Here is an 18,078-nt window from a genome sequence, read left to right as displayed (position 1 = left end):
GGGCCATGAACAACCAGAGGAAAAACAAAACCATTAAAATATGTTAAGAAAAAAAAATTGCTGAAAACTTGCTAAAACCTATTATAGCAGCTGCCAAGCTTCCGAAGTGGGTCATGCCAGAAAAAGCTTGAAAACCAACGACTTACTTAATTAGCACAGAAATCCCCATTTTTGACCTGATGGTGCTAAAAAGGATCCCACAGAGGAGACGACACACCGAGTTTCTTCGAAGTCGCTATATTTAATGATCAATTACATTGTTATTAATTTACAACTTCTGTCTTTTACAAAACAAAGGTACACCCATTATACAGTATACAAATGTACCACAACATGTTTGAGGAATGTCATCTTTGTAGAAGCCCCTGGTGCGTTTTTAAAAGTTTATTTTTGTCACACAGTATTTACAGCTCTCAGAGCTAAAAGCACCGGGACATGGCAGGACAGACACGAGTCTCTTTTCATGGAGTTCCCAGCAGCTACGGGCTGAGAAAGGGACTGCACGTTCAATAAAGTTCAAAGCTGCTGGTTTACTTTTCATTTTAAAAGGCCAAAGGCCCCAACCTTCATTTGTTTGTTATATGTACAACATAAAAGAGATATTAAGAGAATACTCAAATACGATAAGGTAGCAACAACAACAACAATATCTCCTGGACCACAGTAAATGCAAAATTACTGAGGTTGCAAGTTTGACCAGGTCTGGGCCATAATACATCAACAATGTTGACTAATACAGGAAGTCCAAGAGGTCATGGGATACAAAAAGGATGTTAATCCAACTCTGTGATGTCAGCAGTGTCATGTTAAGTCAGCTGATCAGTGGATAAGCGATATTGAGTTAACGGTCATTGTAGTGGCTTTTGGGGAAGTGAGAGCTCAAGTAAACATCCACTGCCAGCCGTCTGTCAATCATTACAGATTCTGTTAGAGTTATGCAACAACACATTAGTGCTCAAATACTGTATCACAACAGGTCAAGAGTGTAATAACTGTTTTGGCTGGTCGAGCACCTTGAGAAGTTTCACAGTGGGAACCCAGAGATGAAATCACTGCTGAAGCAACAAAATCCTGCAAGAACCAGTCATGGTCTTGCCCGTCTTTTAAAAATAACTGGAAGAGATGAGTGTCTCTAATAAAAACATTAAGGCAGCAACAGCATCTCTCATGAGGGAAAAGTGATATAATCATAATTCTTTTTAAAAAGTCGGTGGAAAGAAAATAGAACAGCCAGATTCTGTAGCCAGGCAGAGATATAGACAGAACAAATTACTCATCCACAACAGATCAACAGTGAGCATCATGTGAGTAATTAGTAAAGCAAAGTGCAAAGTAGCAGCAGTTATAGAGAAGTATTGCTAAGTGCAGAAACTGCTTGCATATTTATCTTATTCCATATAAGACATTACACACTCCAAATACCCGCACAACCAACACACTATACACACGTCTATATTTCATAAGGCACATTAGCATGCTGGAAGCTTCCTGGAAGTGAAGCAGAAAAAGACTTGGAACAGAATGGAGATTCTTTGAGTAAGAAGGGAAAGGATAAGGATCTGTATGAAAAATAAAACTTTGCATGCTGGTGATGACAATGGATGGACAGCAAAACCAAAAAGTTAAAAACACATGCACTGGGTAAAATGGGCTCCATGCCAGCCCAATCCAGTCCACACCTGTGCAAAAATATATGACACTTTCTCTTCGTGCTTCACTGACCAAACAAGAACACGTTTAAGACGAAAACGGGAAGTATTGACGTTGATGCAAAAGGGGAAGTCCTGGTTTGACTTCACTCCTCAGTCAGTAGCTTTGGCAGTGAGGGGCTCAGTTTCTGAGGGGTCATCCTGAGGAAACACCACATAACACACCTTCTGGCCCTTGTACGTGAGTTTTTCTGCAATACAAAAGACATCATGAGCAGTCAGACTCAGATGGAATTACTGCTGACATAAATAGTTAATATGTTCTGTACGCTGGAAAAACCAACTCACCAACTAATCTATAGAGCCATTTGGGTTTCTCCTTCCACTGCACACCCACAAAGTATACAGGGACTCCAGTCAACATGATAACCATACCCAGGCCACAAACCACTGGTTCAGAGTACAGGCTGAAGCCCAGCAGCACAGCCCAGAAGATCAGGTAGCTGATCGGGATCAACAGGTTCACCTACACAGAACAAAAACACATTTGTACAAAAACCCTTGCCACTGTAAATATGTTGATTTATCTGCAATGAACATAATTATCTTTTTCCTTACCTTTTTTTTCTTTTTACATTTGTAAACCCATACTGTCTCTACATGTAGCATCCAAATATATAAACATGTACATATATTTGTCTGGGATATTATCAAAAACAAATTTTTGACATTTAATTTAATGCTTTAATGTATTGCAATGTAATACTTATTTGTTTGTTTTTACTTTTTATTTTAATTTTCAGCTTTTATTTGACAATAAAAGTAAAAACAGAGAGCGATTGGAGGGAATGGCATACAGGAGAATGAACGTAAACAGAAAACAGGAAATAGTGGATGTTATTTGTGCACTAACTAATGTCATGTAACTGCCATTTGTGACACCAGGGGGCGCCAAAACAATATGCATGCTAACTCATTGTTAAATGGCAAAATCTAGTGGTACACAAATCAGACTGCTGGGAGCTCTCAGTTTCCTATGCTAAATGCACAGATTACTGTGACACATTCATTGCAGACTACTTTATATACTACTATATGAAAATTAGCGTGTATGTCTACATCACCAGTCTATACATTACACTGTCTTCTTTGTTTTAAATGCATTAAAATTGACACACTGTTCAGAGCCTTTGAATAAAAGTTTTTAAAAATTATTGATTTGATGTAATGGGAAGCTTAATTTTATAATTGATTTGCCTTTGTTTAAAAAAAATCTAATTATTATAATTTAATTCAAAATTAAATACTTTTATTTGAATCTGTCAGCTTTTTAAGCTTATTTCAAATTTCTATTTTTTTCTTTCTGCCTTACATAATTTTAATATTTTCATTTTTTAAATTCCTCACTATAATCTGCTTTTATTGTGGTTAAGTTATACCTCCAGATAAAACAAGTGCCATACCTTTATAGGTCTAGCCAGGTTGGGCCTTTTCTTGCGGAGGTAGAGAAGGCCGGCAATGGTTACCCCATAGGACAAATAGTTGATAAAGGACACATAGTTGATCAGGTTGTGTGTCTCCCCAATACACAGGATGACAACTGTGGCAAAGCACTGTAGGACAGAACAGGTTCAAACAAGAGAAAATTAAAGCACTGAATCTCTGTTTTGAAGCTACACAGCTGGATAAACCTGTTAGTGTGAAACGTACACAGAGCAGCAGGGCAGGAATTGGTGTGCAGTTTTTTAGGTGGATCATTGCCAGCAGATAAGGAAGGTGACCCTCTCTGGCGCCAGAGAAACACAATCTACCGAGAGACATATTTACACATGTTATACACGTTATTTTGTGGAAACAGCGGGCATCAGTAAAAATAAGTAAAAATTAGGGTTTGGTGTGTTGTACAATGCAAGACAAAGCGTTTGTGCTGTACCTGGAGGAGGTAAACAAATATCCATTAATTCCTCCAAAGGTGGACAAAGCTACAGAGATTGGCATCACCCAGGAAAACATTCCCAGCAGTTTCTCCCCAAATGTCTGAAAAAACACAAAACGTGATTGTCCAGATGACCGACATGTTGACTAAATTAATTATTTATTAATTCATCAGTCCCCTCGATTACTGCACTAATTGATTGATTCACTGAAAGATTAAATAGCCTTTTTAACAGCCTGCCTGCATACCACTATAAGACTATGGTTATATATGCATGTAGGTACGATGTAGGTACGAGATATAATTTTTTACAGTATATTTTCAATGTTTTTCAGGCGTGAACTCAAGATCGAGAAATAACAGTCTCGATCCTTGGTATGTCATTGAAATCCAATGACTTGTAATAACAACCGATGAAAAAACAACAACTTTCAGTTGCTCCCTCTCTACAAGGGGCTCCACAACAGGTGGCTCCACATGTTTGATTTGGCAGACGTTTATGCTGGATGCAATTCCTGATGCAATCCCAAAGGGGATTAATGTCTCAGGCTGGAATCAAACCAGCAACCTGCTACTTGCCAAACTAAAATAACCATTAATGATGCAAAATAAAACTGTGTGCGTAAGCAGTGACTGAAGTGACCGCTGCTCGACATGTGACAGGATTGCAAATACACAACTGGAGCCTGGAATGTCTGTTGACTTTAGCAGTATATGAGCTGAAACAGGTTTGAATATACAGCCTGAATTCCAAAAATGAGGCCACTGTGTGCACTGTAAACAAAAGTAGTTTTATTATTTGCAAATCTAATAAAACAACATTTTCACAGTAGAACATAGAAAACGACTCAAATGTTCAAACTGAGAAAATGTCCCATTTTAAGAAAAATACTGGCTCATTTTTAGTTTGTTGGGAGCCACCCGTCCTAAAACCCGTTGCTATGTTTTCTATGTGCTGCTTTGAATAAAATATGGATTCATGAGTTCAGTTATTGCATTCTGTTTTACATTTTCCACAGTGTCTCAGCTTTTTCAGAACTGGGTTTGTAAAATATCCAGTCATGGCGCCGGAGAGCTGCTCACCACTGCCACAGCATTAGAGCTGAGGAGCTCCTCTGGGGTCATGGAGGAGAAGTAGGCAATGTTGGTCATAGTGTAGACAAGGGTCACCAGTGGGATGGAAATGTAGATGGCACGGGGCAGGTTCCTGATGACAGGAAAAATATTAATGATATGGGGCAGAACTTAAGAAAAACTTGTGGTGTGTCTGCTAGCTTTGCTTATGCATATCGTACTTGCGCGGCTCTACGACCTCCTCTGTGACGTAGTTGAGGAAATTCCAGCCGCTGTAGGCAAAGGAGGCCTGGAGGAAGGCCAGCGCTATCTGTCCCACTGAGGGGTCCTGACTGAATTCAAAGGCCGCACTGGGCTGCAGGGCATCGTAATGACCTGGATGAAAGATGAGAAATATAGAACGAGCAAATAAAAACCGTAAAATAATTGTTGGTTCATCACTAATCATTTTAATGCAATAAAACCAGAGAGCAGATGAAACATGTCCAGAGCACAGAAATTACTGTTACCAATTACTGAAAAACATTTTTTATGCATGTGTGCACATGTCTGTGTGTTTACCTCTACAAATTTGGACAAGTCCTACTATTATAATGAGAACTAGCGCGAGAAGTTTTCCTATAGTGAAAATGTCCTGGATCCTTGTCGCCCAACGCACACTGGAGCAGTTCACCCAGGTCAGGAATACTGCACATATACACACAAACACACACAGCAGAAAAATCATTAAAGTTTTACGTAAAAAAAGTTAAAGGTTTATTCACAGGTATTTGTGTATTTCATGCAAAGCATCACGTCAACAACACATTTAAATTTGCAAATTACTCTCTCTCAATCCCTACTTTCTATTTCCTGCTTGTGTAAACTGCACATGTGTGGCCCTGCTCTCCTCTAGGCTGCTGACCTTGACATTATCACTAAGTTTTGAGGGTATTTTTGTGAAAGCCAACATAGTATCGAATGGCCCAATTCCAAGAGAGCCAAATCAGCCAAGCACAAATGTCTCTCAGTTGCGCTTACAAGCAAAAGAAAGAAAACGGAGACCTACAAATACGTCAAACAATACTGTTATTGTTCCTCTAAACTCCTAGGCTACTCAGGGACTAGGTATTTTCTGTCTTCTTTTTTGTGCTGTTCTGAAAGCACTTCAAGTGCTCTACTGAGAAGAAAGGCGCTATGTAAGTACCAGTCCATTTGTTCTGCGGGTGCAGATCAGATGCACGAGCTACACCTGCACAGTGTGCTCATTCTTTTACTCTGGCATCCTTGTCTTCCAGGCTCTTTCCTTCATTCTTCCAAATACTCTTTAGATTTGTTTTGTTCTCCGAATTCAATCCCACCTCTCCTTACATACTTAACACTACTGGCTCAACAAATTCATTATCTTCCAAATGACAAAGATCCTTGTTTGATTAAATCCCCATTTTCTTAGTTACTTCTTGTGTTGTCTCTAATTTCATGTCACACTCTTTGAGCCAGGCTATAACATGCTTATGACTTCCAAACATTTCTGATACTTTAAAGTCGTTTGCCCAGAGCTATGCACAACATAAATAATAGTGACATCCAAATAAATCACATAAAAATATTAGTGATGGGTTTATTGGGTGGAAATCAGTGATAACTTTACAAGCAGGATGAGAGTTGTCAGGCAGGAAAAGCTTCCCAGCCAGGGTATGTCCACTTTTTTGTCAACTCCAGTTATCTTCACAGCGTCTCTATAGTCCACTTATCTGTTGCTTGTGTTTCACATGCCCTCAGAATTGCAGGTGTCTTAAAATGAGAACATGGAGATTAGGAAACGGTTGAGCCCTCGGGGTGTATTAAAGGAAGATAATCTAGTTATTCATTCATTTCATTCTTTTTTTTTTTGGGACCTATTCTTTTTTTGGCTCATATTTCACCTTCTCTCTTCTGACACTTCTTTCCTTCTCTCTTTTACCCACTAACACCCACTCTAGTGACCTAGCAGTGACCATGTCATCCATCACTAGGGCTAGAGTTTTCCTCCCACCACAGAAATCTGAACAAGCTGCTTCCGCTGGCAGAGGCACAGACGTATATACACACACGTGTGAATTTTTGGCAAGAGGTTTTGGAGGCACCGGGCAGAGCTTTCTCTCCCCTACAACACTGCTGTGTTTTATAGTCAATTACCCTTGGAGTGTTACATGAATTTCCGTTTCTGTGTTCCTGCATGAACCCCCACTACGACCTCCCCCAACTTTCCTCTATTCTAACCCTGACAGGAAGGAGGTGCCAGTGGCTTTGAATGTGACAGTGCAGGTAAATCTGTGTCCTGCTGTCACTGCTTCTATTGAAGGCTGCCTCAGCTCTAGAATACTAACTAATTACCACTTTAAGTCTTAATGGATTCTTACCCCAACTCACTGCAGATTTATCAGCAGGCTTTAACCTCAGGAACGCCTCCTCCTGGTCCAGGATCTGGACTCAGGAGTCACCACACTGGCAAAAACTCCCCAGTCCTGTCTATACATCACAAAATATCTGATAACAAAATCTTCAACGAGGAGACCTATGAGATCTAAAAAAGGATGCTGAAAGTTACAGATAGAGAGGAAAGAATGTAATTACATATGTTATATGGAGGAGATTAAATGGGCTTTGAGGAAAAATTCTAAATGAATAATGAATAGGGGTAAAACAATTCTGAAACCAAGAACAAAATGACTATGCAAGCATCCACAATACCGTACCCCAATTCTTGTGCCATGGTACACTTGTGGAACTGTTGGCTTAATAGTTTTTCTAGCTATAAAACATTTGTGATTTTGTTTTCAGCTGGAGAATTAGCAACATAATAAAATTAAATCCAAAATTCCTCTAAGGCCATTACAGAGCTCTGTGTAAACATGACATTCTTCTTGGCGTTTGATGCCTACCATACACTGGAAGAATCATGTCATTTGTCCAACGTGTGACAGTTTTTCCATCCCCTACAACGATAGTGACATTTTGTTCTTCTGAGCCACTCTGGTTTGTTCTGTCTTTAGGGCAGCCGCTAGTCTGATGATTCACCATGAGCCCTCAATCGAATTTTAAATGAGTTTTGTGCAGCATTCAATAAAACATCCAGTGTGTTCAAGGGTTCAGAGGAAGCCTGAACTAAACTTGCTCAGCCACACTAAAATAGAATTTGTGCATGACGTTTTTATTCTGAGCTAACATACTTGTGTGCTTTCTTAATTTGTGTCTACGTTATGCTCATAGTTGTTCTGACTCTATGGGGGGCTCCATTTTCCAAATAATGAGAAAGAATTAATACACAGTTGATACACGAACGTTTAGAGCAGTAGTTCAGATTGTAGTACACAGTAAAATAAATAGAAATGGTATTTCCACTTTTACTGAAAACAATTTTACAGTCTTCTTTTTTGAAATAAATTGAAGTCAATGATCTGAACCAGTGATGGAGACATAACGTGAAACTTCTCCCTACTGTACCAACACAATAATGGACTAACACAGACTTCTTGCTGGAATGTATTCTCTTGGCCTTTGAAATAAAAACATCACATTTATAGTGACTGTTTTGTGGGATTGAGTATAAAATTAATGATGATGGCTCCATAAGACAAGTTACAGTGTTTTACAATTTAAAGAAATATTTAAAGAATACGGGGCGATCGTGGCTCAAGAGTTGGGCGTTCGTCTTGTAATCGGAAGGTTGCCGGTTCGAGCCCCGGCTCTGACAGTCTCGGTCGTTGTGTCCTTGGGCAAGACACTTCACCCGTTGCCTACTGGTGATGGTCAGAGGGTCCGGTGGCGCCAGTGTCCGGCAGCCTCCCCTCTGTCAGTGCGCCCCAGGGCGGCTGTGGCTACACTGTAGCTTGCCATTACCAGTGTGCGAATGGGTGGATGATTGTGTATAGTGTAAAGCGCTTTGGGGTCCTTAGGATCAAGTAAAGTGCTATGCAAATACTGACCATAAAGAATATAAAACAGTGTTGACTGCTGGAAAATGAATTTTTCTTTCTTTTTAGTGAAACTGATCAGCAGATGACAAACTAAACTGCAGGATAAATGAGCGTGCATGGCTGTGCTGCTGTGGGCTGTCGAGTGTGCCTATTCTTAGAAGAACACAGCCAGCTTACAACTGGACCTGTCTGGTTTTCACCAACACACGCACGCCTGGGTCACCCTGTGACTCTAGAGCAGTATGCTCAGCAGGAGAGGAAGGAGGGGGGAAACATAACTAGGCTGACTCGCATTCATAAACCCTCAACTAAGAAAAGTTCAGTGAACTTAAGAGCACCCTCACGAAGACTCAGCACAGCAAGAAAATATAACACATTAATTCTGGTGCTGGAAAGTGATGAAATATTTACTTTATCCTTCACAGGTAACTTGAACTTTTTCTTTTCTTATCCCTTCCTATCGACTACCTGTGTTGCCAATTGCCTGATATGATGCTGCTCATTTACATGCACCTGTCTTTGGTTTTTAAGGTGGATGGAACTACAATGAAAGGGCTTCAACTGTACATAGATGATTCTTTTAGGGTTCAGAATAATATGTTTTCCATCTGTCATCAGACGTCTGACACTTTCTCTCCTCACAGACTGATTGAGTTTCATAAGATATGAATCTTGCATAACTGCTGATCACAGACGGGTGACTACAATCTTTCTGTGACTTTAAGTCTCAAGTGTGATGCCATAGACCAGATTGGAGGACAGGGGTCGAACCAGCTAGCCAATAGAAACATCAAACATCTGACTCGAATGTCTGGCTGGCCAATGGGGACTTCCATCATTATTGATGTGAAAGGTATTCTGCGCTTTTCCTATTTCCATGGTGCCCTGTGACAGTAACAATGCACAATAGTGTAGACACAACCTCTCATTAGCAGCGTCCACAAAGACTGGCACCATTATGTATTCTGACACTGATACTGAGACACACGCACACACACACACACACACACACACACACACACACACACACACACACACACACACACACACACACACACACACACACACACACACACAAACTCATACCACACTCTAGAATACAACACAAAAACCCACTCGCACAGTGTCCCTTGCCCAAAGTAGGCAGCAGTTGTAGGATTCTGTTGCCATAAATAGTAGAGGGTACTCAGCAAATGCTAAGCCTGACGTGCGCACACACCCACATACGAAGCCAACCATCCCACTCCCCGTCTATCCCGTTTCCCCTTCTCCATCCGGTTCTGACAGGACCAAACTGGCTGGTTTGTGGATCGGATACATGCAAGGTCTGCTTGGGCCACTGGCTATTTAAATACAGATACCCCAACTGATCAGATTAGAGGCTGGAGATAGAGCATAACATTTCTTGTGGAATTATCAAATGACAATGACAGCCCTGAGCACACTGAAGTGTCACAGAATCACATTTCTTTAAGCCACCGCAGGAAATGGATTTGATTTGGTTTGATTAGTCTGGTTTACTTTGGTAAATGCACAAACTTGCCTAAGATGGAAGTACCTTTTTCCTTGTTATTATTTGTCTTCCAAACAGTCATTTATAGGAACATCGTATATAGGAGCAACAGTATTTTGGAAATATATGTACAAGTGCAAGTTAAAATAGATATTTTTCTTTAAGATCAGTTGCTTTTTATGTTGCTTTGGAAGCAGATGCTTGGTCTGATGTTTACCTCACTGGGAGTCACTCTGGCTCATTCAGTCAGATGACTTGCATGTTGAAGACAACAGCAGGTCTGAAGTGTGATACTGTGAACTAGTTTGTCATGATGACACAGGCATAGGCCACACACATGCAGTCACGCAGAAGAGCAACAAATCTGTCAACCACTCATCTGTTTATTCCATGCCACCTGAAAAATCTGGCCAGCAACCAATCAGCTTGCCACTATGGAAATGCTAAGGAAAGCATTTATCCATTATTAATCATTAATCATAAATGGACAGTCAAAATTCAGGCTTATCAGAGTTGAAGTAAACTCAGAAAATGTTGCGTTCCTGAGGTGGAATGTTAAGCACTCCCAGTTCCCATGGTGTATTGCAAGCTGTATGAATGTCAAAGCTATTTTGCTCTCAAAAACCTGAGGGCAACAACTGTATTCTTAAATACATAATTAGCAATTTTACAGCGAGTTGTGGCCTGCTGCTGTAGAACAAGATGACTGACTGTATTTCAGAAGCAAAACAGGAAAGAAATACTGCCAAGGTCTTGCATTTGAAATGCTGACCTGAAGAATTCCTCTGTGGCAGAGTGTGTGACTTTATATTTAATAAAAAGCAAAGAATGTCTCCTTATCTTGTTCTTGAAAAAAAAAAGATCTTTTACTGCACTGGATGCTTCAGTTTGTTTGGAATCAAGAACCATGTGCTTAGCATTAGCAACAATGTTTACCCTGGCAGGACAGTTCTAAAAACTGTTCAGTGGAAAATCAAAGAGAGATAAGACGTAAAGGACAACACTAAACTAGAATAAACATTTACTTAAACTATCATGGAATAGATAAATAGAGTTTCTAAGGCTGCTGGTGACTCACAGACACAAATTGTTGCGAGAAGTTTGGTGGCGATGAACGGAGGAAAACAGTGCTGAAAGGCCGGCTGCAAGACGTAATTGGAGAAGGTGAGCGCAATGACGGCCAACGTGGTTGGGTACATGATGAGGACAGCGCTCCATAACAACAGGAATCTAAAGGATGAAGAGACAGAACGGGATTTCAATTTAGAATAAAGTTCAGTGTAATAACTTGAGACTAAGTGGAGAGGGGGGGGGCTGTCACTTGTGGGCAGTTATTTTGACAAGGAAGGGACTTTCACTGCTCTTATAACATTATTCCATATTCAATAAACTGTATAAAAAATAGACATAGCTGCCATGATGTCATATTGGTGATGCTTTTTAAACAACTTGAGCTGAGCATTTGCACCCAACTCACTGGTGAACAGCTGGTGATTGATTTGTTACCCAGTGATGGTACCCTGGATAATCCTCCTTGCTGACTGTAAAAAAAAAACATTAAAAAAATAACTTATTGTTTAATTATGACCTGAAACCAGAAACTAGACCCAGAAAGTGATCAGGAAATGGTTTACTCTGGCACAGAACAAGACAGTTGAAGACCATTAAGTCTTTCTGCAACCACAGAGGTTGCAAAAAGGTTGGTGGTTTCACTTTTCAGACCTGGATGTTAGGTCAGTCTTTTATACTGTCTTTGATTCCATCCCAGCTTTACAGTCACACCTATACTTAAACCTGTCAGCAAAACAACATCACTGTAGAAGTTGGGTCTTTACTTAACCTCCTACGACCTGGCGCCCACATATGTGGACATCACATTTTGGGTTGTCTAGACCACAACACTAAATTTTGCTCTAGCACATTAGCAGGAGCTTCAGCGTTCCATCTGTGGCTGCAGAGGATGTGCTCAGGCAAACACTCAGTGTTTGACACTCGTTTTTTGACAGCATTTAAAGCAGATTTTACAACCACTGTTGTAACTTAGAAAAAAAAGGATGTACTTGCATGCATAAAGCACTTACTAAATGCAAGCCATACTTGGTTATCATCAAGGAAGCATTGACCTGATGATTTTATTAAATTAAAAACGTCAGAGGACCAAAGCCATTAAGCACATACTTTGGACATGTAAGGCTTTGGGGGAGTTTTTTTCAAACTCAAGTAACTCCAGAATTTTACTATTGGTGCGTTGGAAGTTGAAAACATAATGAAAACTTTAATTCCACCTCCAGAGTGAGTGCTTTTTGTTGCTTGTTCCCTTCTTATTCTTTCTGTGTTGGTATTCAACTGTAATTCAAAAACTCCTACACTAGTTCTTACTTTCTGCTGTTTTTAACATTTTTGAGTCGTTTGCTGCTGCTCCTGTGTTTAATCCTTTGTGGTACTTGCTTCATTCATAGTTGCAAAATAACCGAACAGAGAAAGTCAGACTGAACTACTTTCACAGAAATGCTTCTGAAGGCTGGCACAGTATATAACAAGTTTGACCTTCTCAGACTTAGAATGCCGCTCTATGATCAGCTGACACACCACATGACCTCTGAAAGTCATAAGACGCTCACAGATGATTGGTTCAAAGCCAACACGCCCATTGGACTGTTGCAATATAATTCATATGAGGAAAAATAATTCAGGGGGAAAGACGCAACAAGCTGCTACTGCAGTTTAGGAACATCTGTATTTTAAAAAATGCATCTAGAAAAATGACAACGACAGTACTTACCCTACTAGGCCCCCAAAGATTTCTGTCACATATGAATAGTCACCTCCAGACTTTGGGATGGTGACACCCAATTCAGCGTAGCACATGGACCCAAGGGTGCAGATGCCCCCTCCACAAACCCACACGATGAGTGACAGTCCCACTGAACCTGCATGCTCCAACACTCCTTTAGGTGAGATGAAAATCCCAGAGCCAATGATGTTCCCTTAGGAGAAAATATTACAGTGATTATTTATACATAAATATTCATCAAAGACTTCTTTTTGTGTGTAACACAAGATTTGCTTTTATTGGTTTGTGCTCCCAAAGCTGTCACACTTCAATTTAAAACTCCAGACATTTAGAACAAATGGCATTTACCATTTATCTGTAGTTTGGTGATGATTTGGTCAGATGTTTATACATTCAGGTAAAAACAAAAGTAACAGAATAAAGAACACAAAGTAGAATCAAAGCGATTCCAAAAGTCTTATTAAAACTTTGGCTTGAAGGTCACAATACTCTAACAGTAGCTCTCCAAGCTATTTTTGCTAAAGTTGGACAACACACATCTGTAGTTAAAGAGAAGGAGAAAGTGAAGAGGAAAGACTAGCACAGCCATGATGGGAAGTAAAGAAAAAACTCTTTTCTTTCTGCAGTAAGGCATGTGACTATTGCTTTCACTTAGTGATTAATGTAGCTATATATAGTAATGCTTTGACATATGACTGCATGGTATGCACAGCCTAATCTCAGTGATTTAAAGCTGCTGTTTGTACAGTGTTCTGCCACAGTGGCTACAGGCATTCTTCTATTTTTCAGCCATCCATTTTCTTAACTGTTGATCCAGTTCAGGGTTGTGTAGAGGATGGAGCCTATCCTGCACAACTCCCCGGAGGAAGCAGCACTCCTCAAAGGTAGTAGTGTCCTGCAGAAGAACAATGTACCCCACCACAATGCAGAAACTGTTTAGGGATGGCCCAAGGAACAGCCAGGCCTCTAATTTCAAGATCCCACTCAGATGAAAATCTGTAGGATGAACAAAATCTGATTCATGGATCCATGGAACCAAGTGGACCCAACAGATCTGATGCTAACATTTCAGTGTTAAACATCACTGAACATGCAAAAGGTGTTCTGTCTATGCCCTGATTGTTCAGATCTTTCAGCAGAACATGAGAGACCAACACAATATCGGTAGGATATTTTAATACTGGTGATAATACAGGTGAAACCATCCATAAAGCTGCAATTTCATTTATACAAATAACTAGTATATTTAATAAGATAATAAAGTAATTTAGTCCAGGCTCATTAAAATGTGACTCATTAAAAATCAGGCTCAGCTGACTCCCTAACAAGAACAAATAAAGGTTCTCTGACAGCTTGGTTGGCTCAGGCACATACTAATAAGCAAGTTCAGACTCAGTCTGACATTTACATGCCCTCACCCCTACCAAAAAAACGACAAAACAAAAGCTAGCACACATAACAAAGTAACCAAACAGCAGCTGTCACAGCAAAACATTGTTTGTACTGTCCTTCAAGTCTTTGTCCTCTTCGGAAAAGTGTGAGAAGAATTGAGTCCTCACAATAAAATATGACCCTGTCAACTGTAAATCTTTTAGAAACTATTAAAACCCAGAGGCACACTATGGCCCCAAATGCTCCCTAATGATGCAGATCCAGCAATGAGATCTGAGGAACGCATTTTTCATTGTCTGATCTGATTGTGGAGGCCACTGTGAGATGCAGAGCTGTTACATAATGCAAGTGTTGTGTTTGTTATGTCATAAAGTTTGGCACTACAGCTGAAACTGTTAGTCACAGGCCTACTGACCCTCTCTGCATCATATCCCAGCACCATCTCTGAGAAATTTTCTCAAAATGACCTCACATTGCTCACCATTTTATACAAGCAAATACTCCAAATCTCCTGTGCAAAAGGGAAAATGAAGAATGTCTCATATTATGTGGGGTTTTTTTTGTAATGCTGCATGTATAATACCTCCTAACGGAGGGGGACTTGTACTACTACGATAAAGCGGTGAGCGATGATGAAGCTGGTGGCATGAAAATAGTGATTAATGTCACGACTAATAGCAAGTGAGCAATTGCAGAAAAGTATATTCAGTGTGGTTAGAGATTAATAATACAGGACATTTGATAGTTGTGGAGTATTGTCTAACTGTAAGTGTAACCAGTGGTAATCAGTAGCTACCTGAAGGCTTCCCTGCTGACAGCTTCAGCAGTCTATATTACTAGAACAAGGCATATGAAATGCAATGTGAGTAGGCTGTATCTGGTGGGTAGTAGCATGACTCAAGTTGCCTGTGTGTACTGGCTGTACAGGCTTTCCTCCATCTGTGCTTGTGGCAAGAGTTCAGCATTATGCTAAGCTGATCTGAGCGTTTATTTTAATCTTAAAATATTAATGTAGAAGAAAAATGAGCAGTCAATCGTCATATTACCTGAAGAAATCCAACACCAGTTTCTTAAATGATTACAGACCTGCCACATTAACATGTAATTATGAAAATCTTTGTGTGTGTGCAGTATGTAAACGCCTTCCCAATGTGATCAGCTTAAACGCTTACCAGCAAACATCCAGGATAAGCAGGGCTGCAGAGTATGCACTGTGTCTCCATCTCTTTTCCAGCCCGGAGCACTTACAGGCTTACCACTTACAATGCATTATCTTTGTGGACCACATTTCTGTGTTTTTGATAGGTTATGACACAACACTTGTTGATCAGCACCAGTCTGTAAAGAGCCTGTGATCAAATTTCAGAGAGATGCAAAAGGCTCTCTCATTACTGATCGTGGTGGAAAGTGGAAGAGTGGTGACTCTAGATTTCCTTAGACCAAAAATCCCACACTCTCTGAAATGGGATGACAGGGATGACTGGTTATGTCTTCTTATTTGTGTGAGTGTCCTTGCCTTATATGAGCAACATGAATCCAGCAAGTGTTTCTCAGTACCAGGAGAAACTAGAGCTCTGGGAGAAAGAAGCTCTAGCGGTCAGTTCCATACCCAGGTTTGAACCCAGGACACTCTTACACCCCTCTGTGATGCAGTGGTGATCTGCTGTGCTCACCTGCTAGTTTATTTTGAACTTGGCAAAGGACTTTACTTCATGCCAAATGACCACTTGAGTTGTTGCCCACCCGATGCACCACTCACTAGGCAGGCAGTGGAGCTCTTTTTCTCACACACTCATTCAGCTGCACTGCCAGATACAGGAAGTCTTTCACACCAAATACATTAAATCTTTATAATACTTTAATATTACTTCAACTCTGATAACAAAATAATTTCACAAATATGGACTAAATAAAGCATTATACTGAAGGAAAAAAAGTGAGTCAAACGCAAAATTTGCAGAAATAACATTAACTGCAATTACATCTCATTTCTATCAGAGCACATTAGATGTGAGCATGGCTATGAAGATGAACTGTTGAACTGAAAATATTTTTAAAAGGCAAACTATTAACTGGTTCCTTTGTAGCCTCTTGACTGTCGCAGAATTCCACCTTTCACTGAACTGCAAAAACCATTTGTCCCAGTGATAAACATTTCCCTTTTTATTTGTTGGTTAGTAATTTTTTTCCACTCATTAAGACTAATTTTTATATTTACCACAACAAATGTACAAAAATGAGGAACTGTTATTGAAGCCACTGATTTCCACTGCCAAAACCCTACCCTGCAACATGTGGTTCTGAAATACAATAAAATATTTTCGTGACAGGATTCATTGCAGATTGAATTGAACACTAGAATAGTGTAGAAGTCTATAAAAAGAGTATATGTTAAATTTACCGACCATTTCCTTATGTACACTTACTGTAAGGGATATGTAAAATGCAACATCAGATTTTGGAGGAAACTACAAACAGCACTGCAACTTCCTGTATTTTGACAGTTATCCACTTTTTGCAGATGCACGTGTAAAGTAAAATTCATTGTCTGCAGTATAAGCGTATTTTATGATGTAACTGGTATGATAAGGTTACTGAAATTAACGATATTAATGCCTTGGTTTAGTCAGTAGACTATCCGAGGACAATGCTACAATAGTAACAGTAAACTCTCCCACTGAAGCACGTGGGAGATGTGCCGGTTCTGCGTGTCTGTCAAGTTCAGCTTTAGATCATCCAGCCACGTATGCACGCTCATATTCAGACCACTCAGACTGATGCAACAGTTTCCACACAAAGCTCAGAACCCTGCATTCATACATCAGAGCGTGCGTGCGTAACGGCGACTTTCCAGCTATTCATTCTTAGAGTCAGACAGTCACGAACCACGTCTAAAAGAAAAGTCACATCTTAGTCTTTATAGTGTCCGTACAGCAAATATAATACGTAGAATAAAAGAACGGACTAGAATAAAAACTCATACGTACAGTGAGTGACTCACACTGTGTGTAATTATACTCTAACCTTGACAGAGAAAGAGTAACTGTACATCAGCCACGTTATAAGCTTTCCGTTCGGTCACGTTTCCTCGTCAGTTTTTTCCTTGTCGCAGAATTCATCACTTCGAAACACTCTCCGTGAGTTGAGCACGTATAACAAAAGCTGTCACACACTCACCGATGATAATAGCGCAAGCGCTCAGAAGTCCAATTTCTTTTTTCAGGGTGACTCTGTCGCTATTGGAGGAGTCTTCATTCTTCTTTCTTTTCTTTTTGTCCTCCATCTCCTCCGCCTTGCAAATGGGCTTCCTGGTAGCCTCGGTCCGGTCCAGATGCTTCCGACTGAACCAAGCTCCGCTTTACGGGCTGCCCTTATAACATCCCACAGATGAAGCAGGAAATGCGCATGCGTACAATGCGATCCACCTCTCAAACCCCAACCTTGACTCAGGTAAGTGAGTGCTGGCGTAGGCAATAGGGAACCAGTCCACTTTAAATAAAATTGTTCGATGAATGTGTTTGTAGAATATTGTGGTTAGATTTGTGAATCTGGACAAGCACATACTTTACTTTTTTCTTTACATATATTTTGCTTCGAAGGGGTCAAATATTTTAGTTTCGCAATAGTTCTCCAGGCTTTCTGGAAGTCTTTAAAAAAACAAAACAAAAAGTTTTGTTGGACATTTTTTGACTAGTCTTGAGACTGAACAAGTCGCTTGGATGAGTGAAAACGCTACGTCCAGATGAACAGAATCAACTTTTTGGGATTTCCCTACCTCGATG

The 18,078-nt window shown here is 40.1% G+C and overlaps 1 protein-coding gene across 1 annotated transcript; it reads right to left on the bottom strand.

The window, feature by feature from the left end:
* Positions 1 to 265: 265 nt before the first annotated feature.
* slc7a10a (solute carrier family 7 member 10a) lies at positions 266 to 17,668 on the bottom strand. Its single transcript, XM_080884934.1, has 11 exons — positions 17,474 to 17,668; positions 12,893 to 13,097; positions 11,189 to 11,340; positions 5,221 to 5,346; positions 4,881 to 5,034; positions 4,669 to 4,792; positions 3,583 to 3,686; positions 3,360 to 3,456; positions 3,113 to 3,262; positions 1,998 to 2,175; positions 266 to 1,900 (listed from the first exon to the last, which is right to left on the bottom strand). The coding sequence occupies exons 1-11, from the start codon at positions 17,577 to 17,579 to the stop codon at positions 1,803 to 1,805; spliced, it is 1,494 nt and encodes a 497-aa protein (XP_080741060.1). The 5' UTR covers positions 17,580 to 17,668; the 3' UTR covers positions 266 to 1,802.
* Between the last annotated feature and the right edge of the window lie 410 nt (positions 17,669 to 18,078).

This window comes from Rhamphochromis sp. 'chilingali' (assembly GCF_963969265.1).
Source record: "Rhamphochromis sp. 'chilingali' genome assembly, chromosome: 6".
In the NCBI taxonomy this organism is placed as follows: Eukaryota; Metazoa; Chordata; class Actinopteri; order Cichliformes; family Cichlidae; genus Rhamphochromis; species Rhamphochromis sp. 'chilingali'.
Note: the sequence above shows the minus strand (reverse complement) of the source record. Positions and strands in the feature narration are given on the sequence as shown.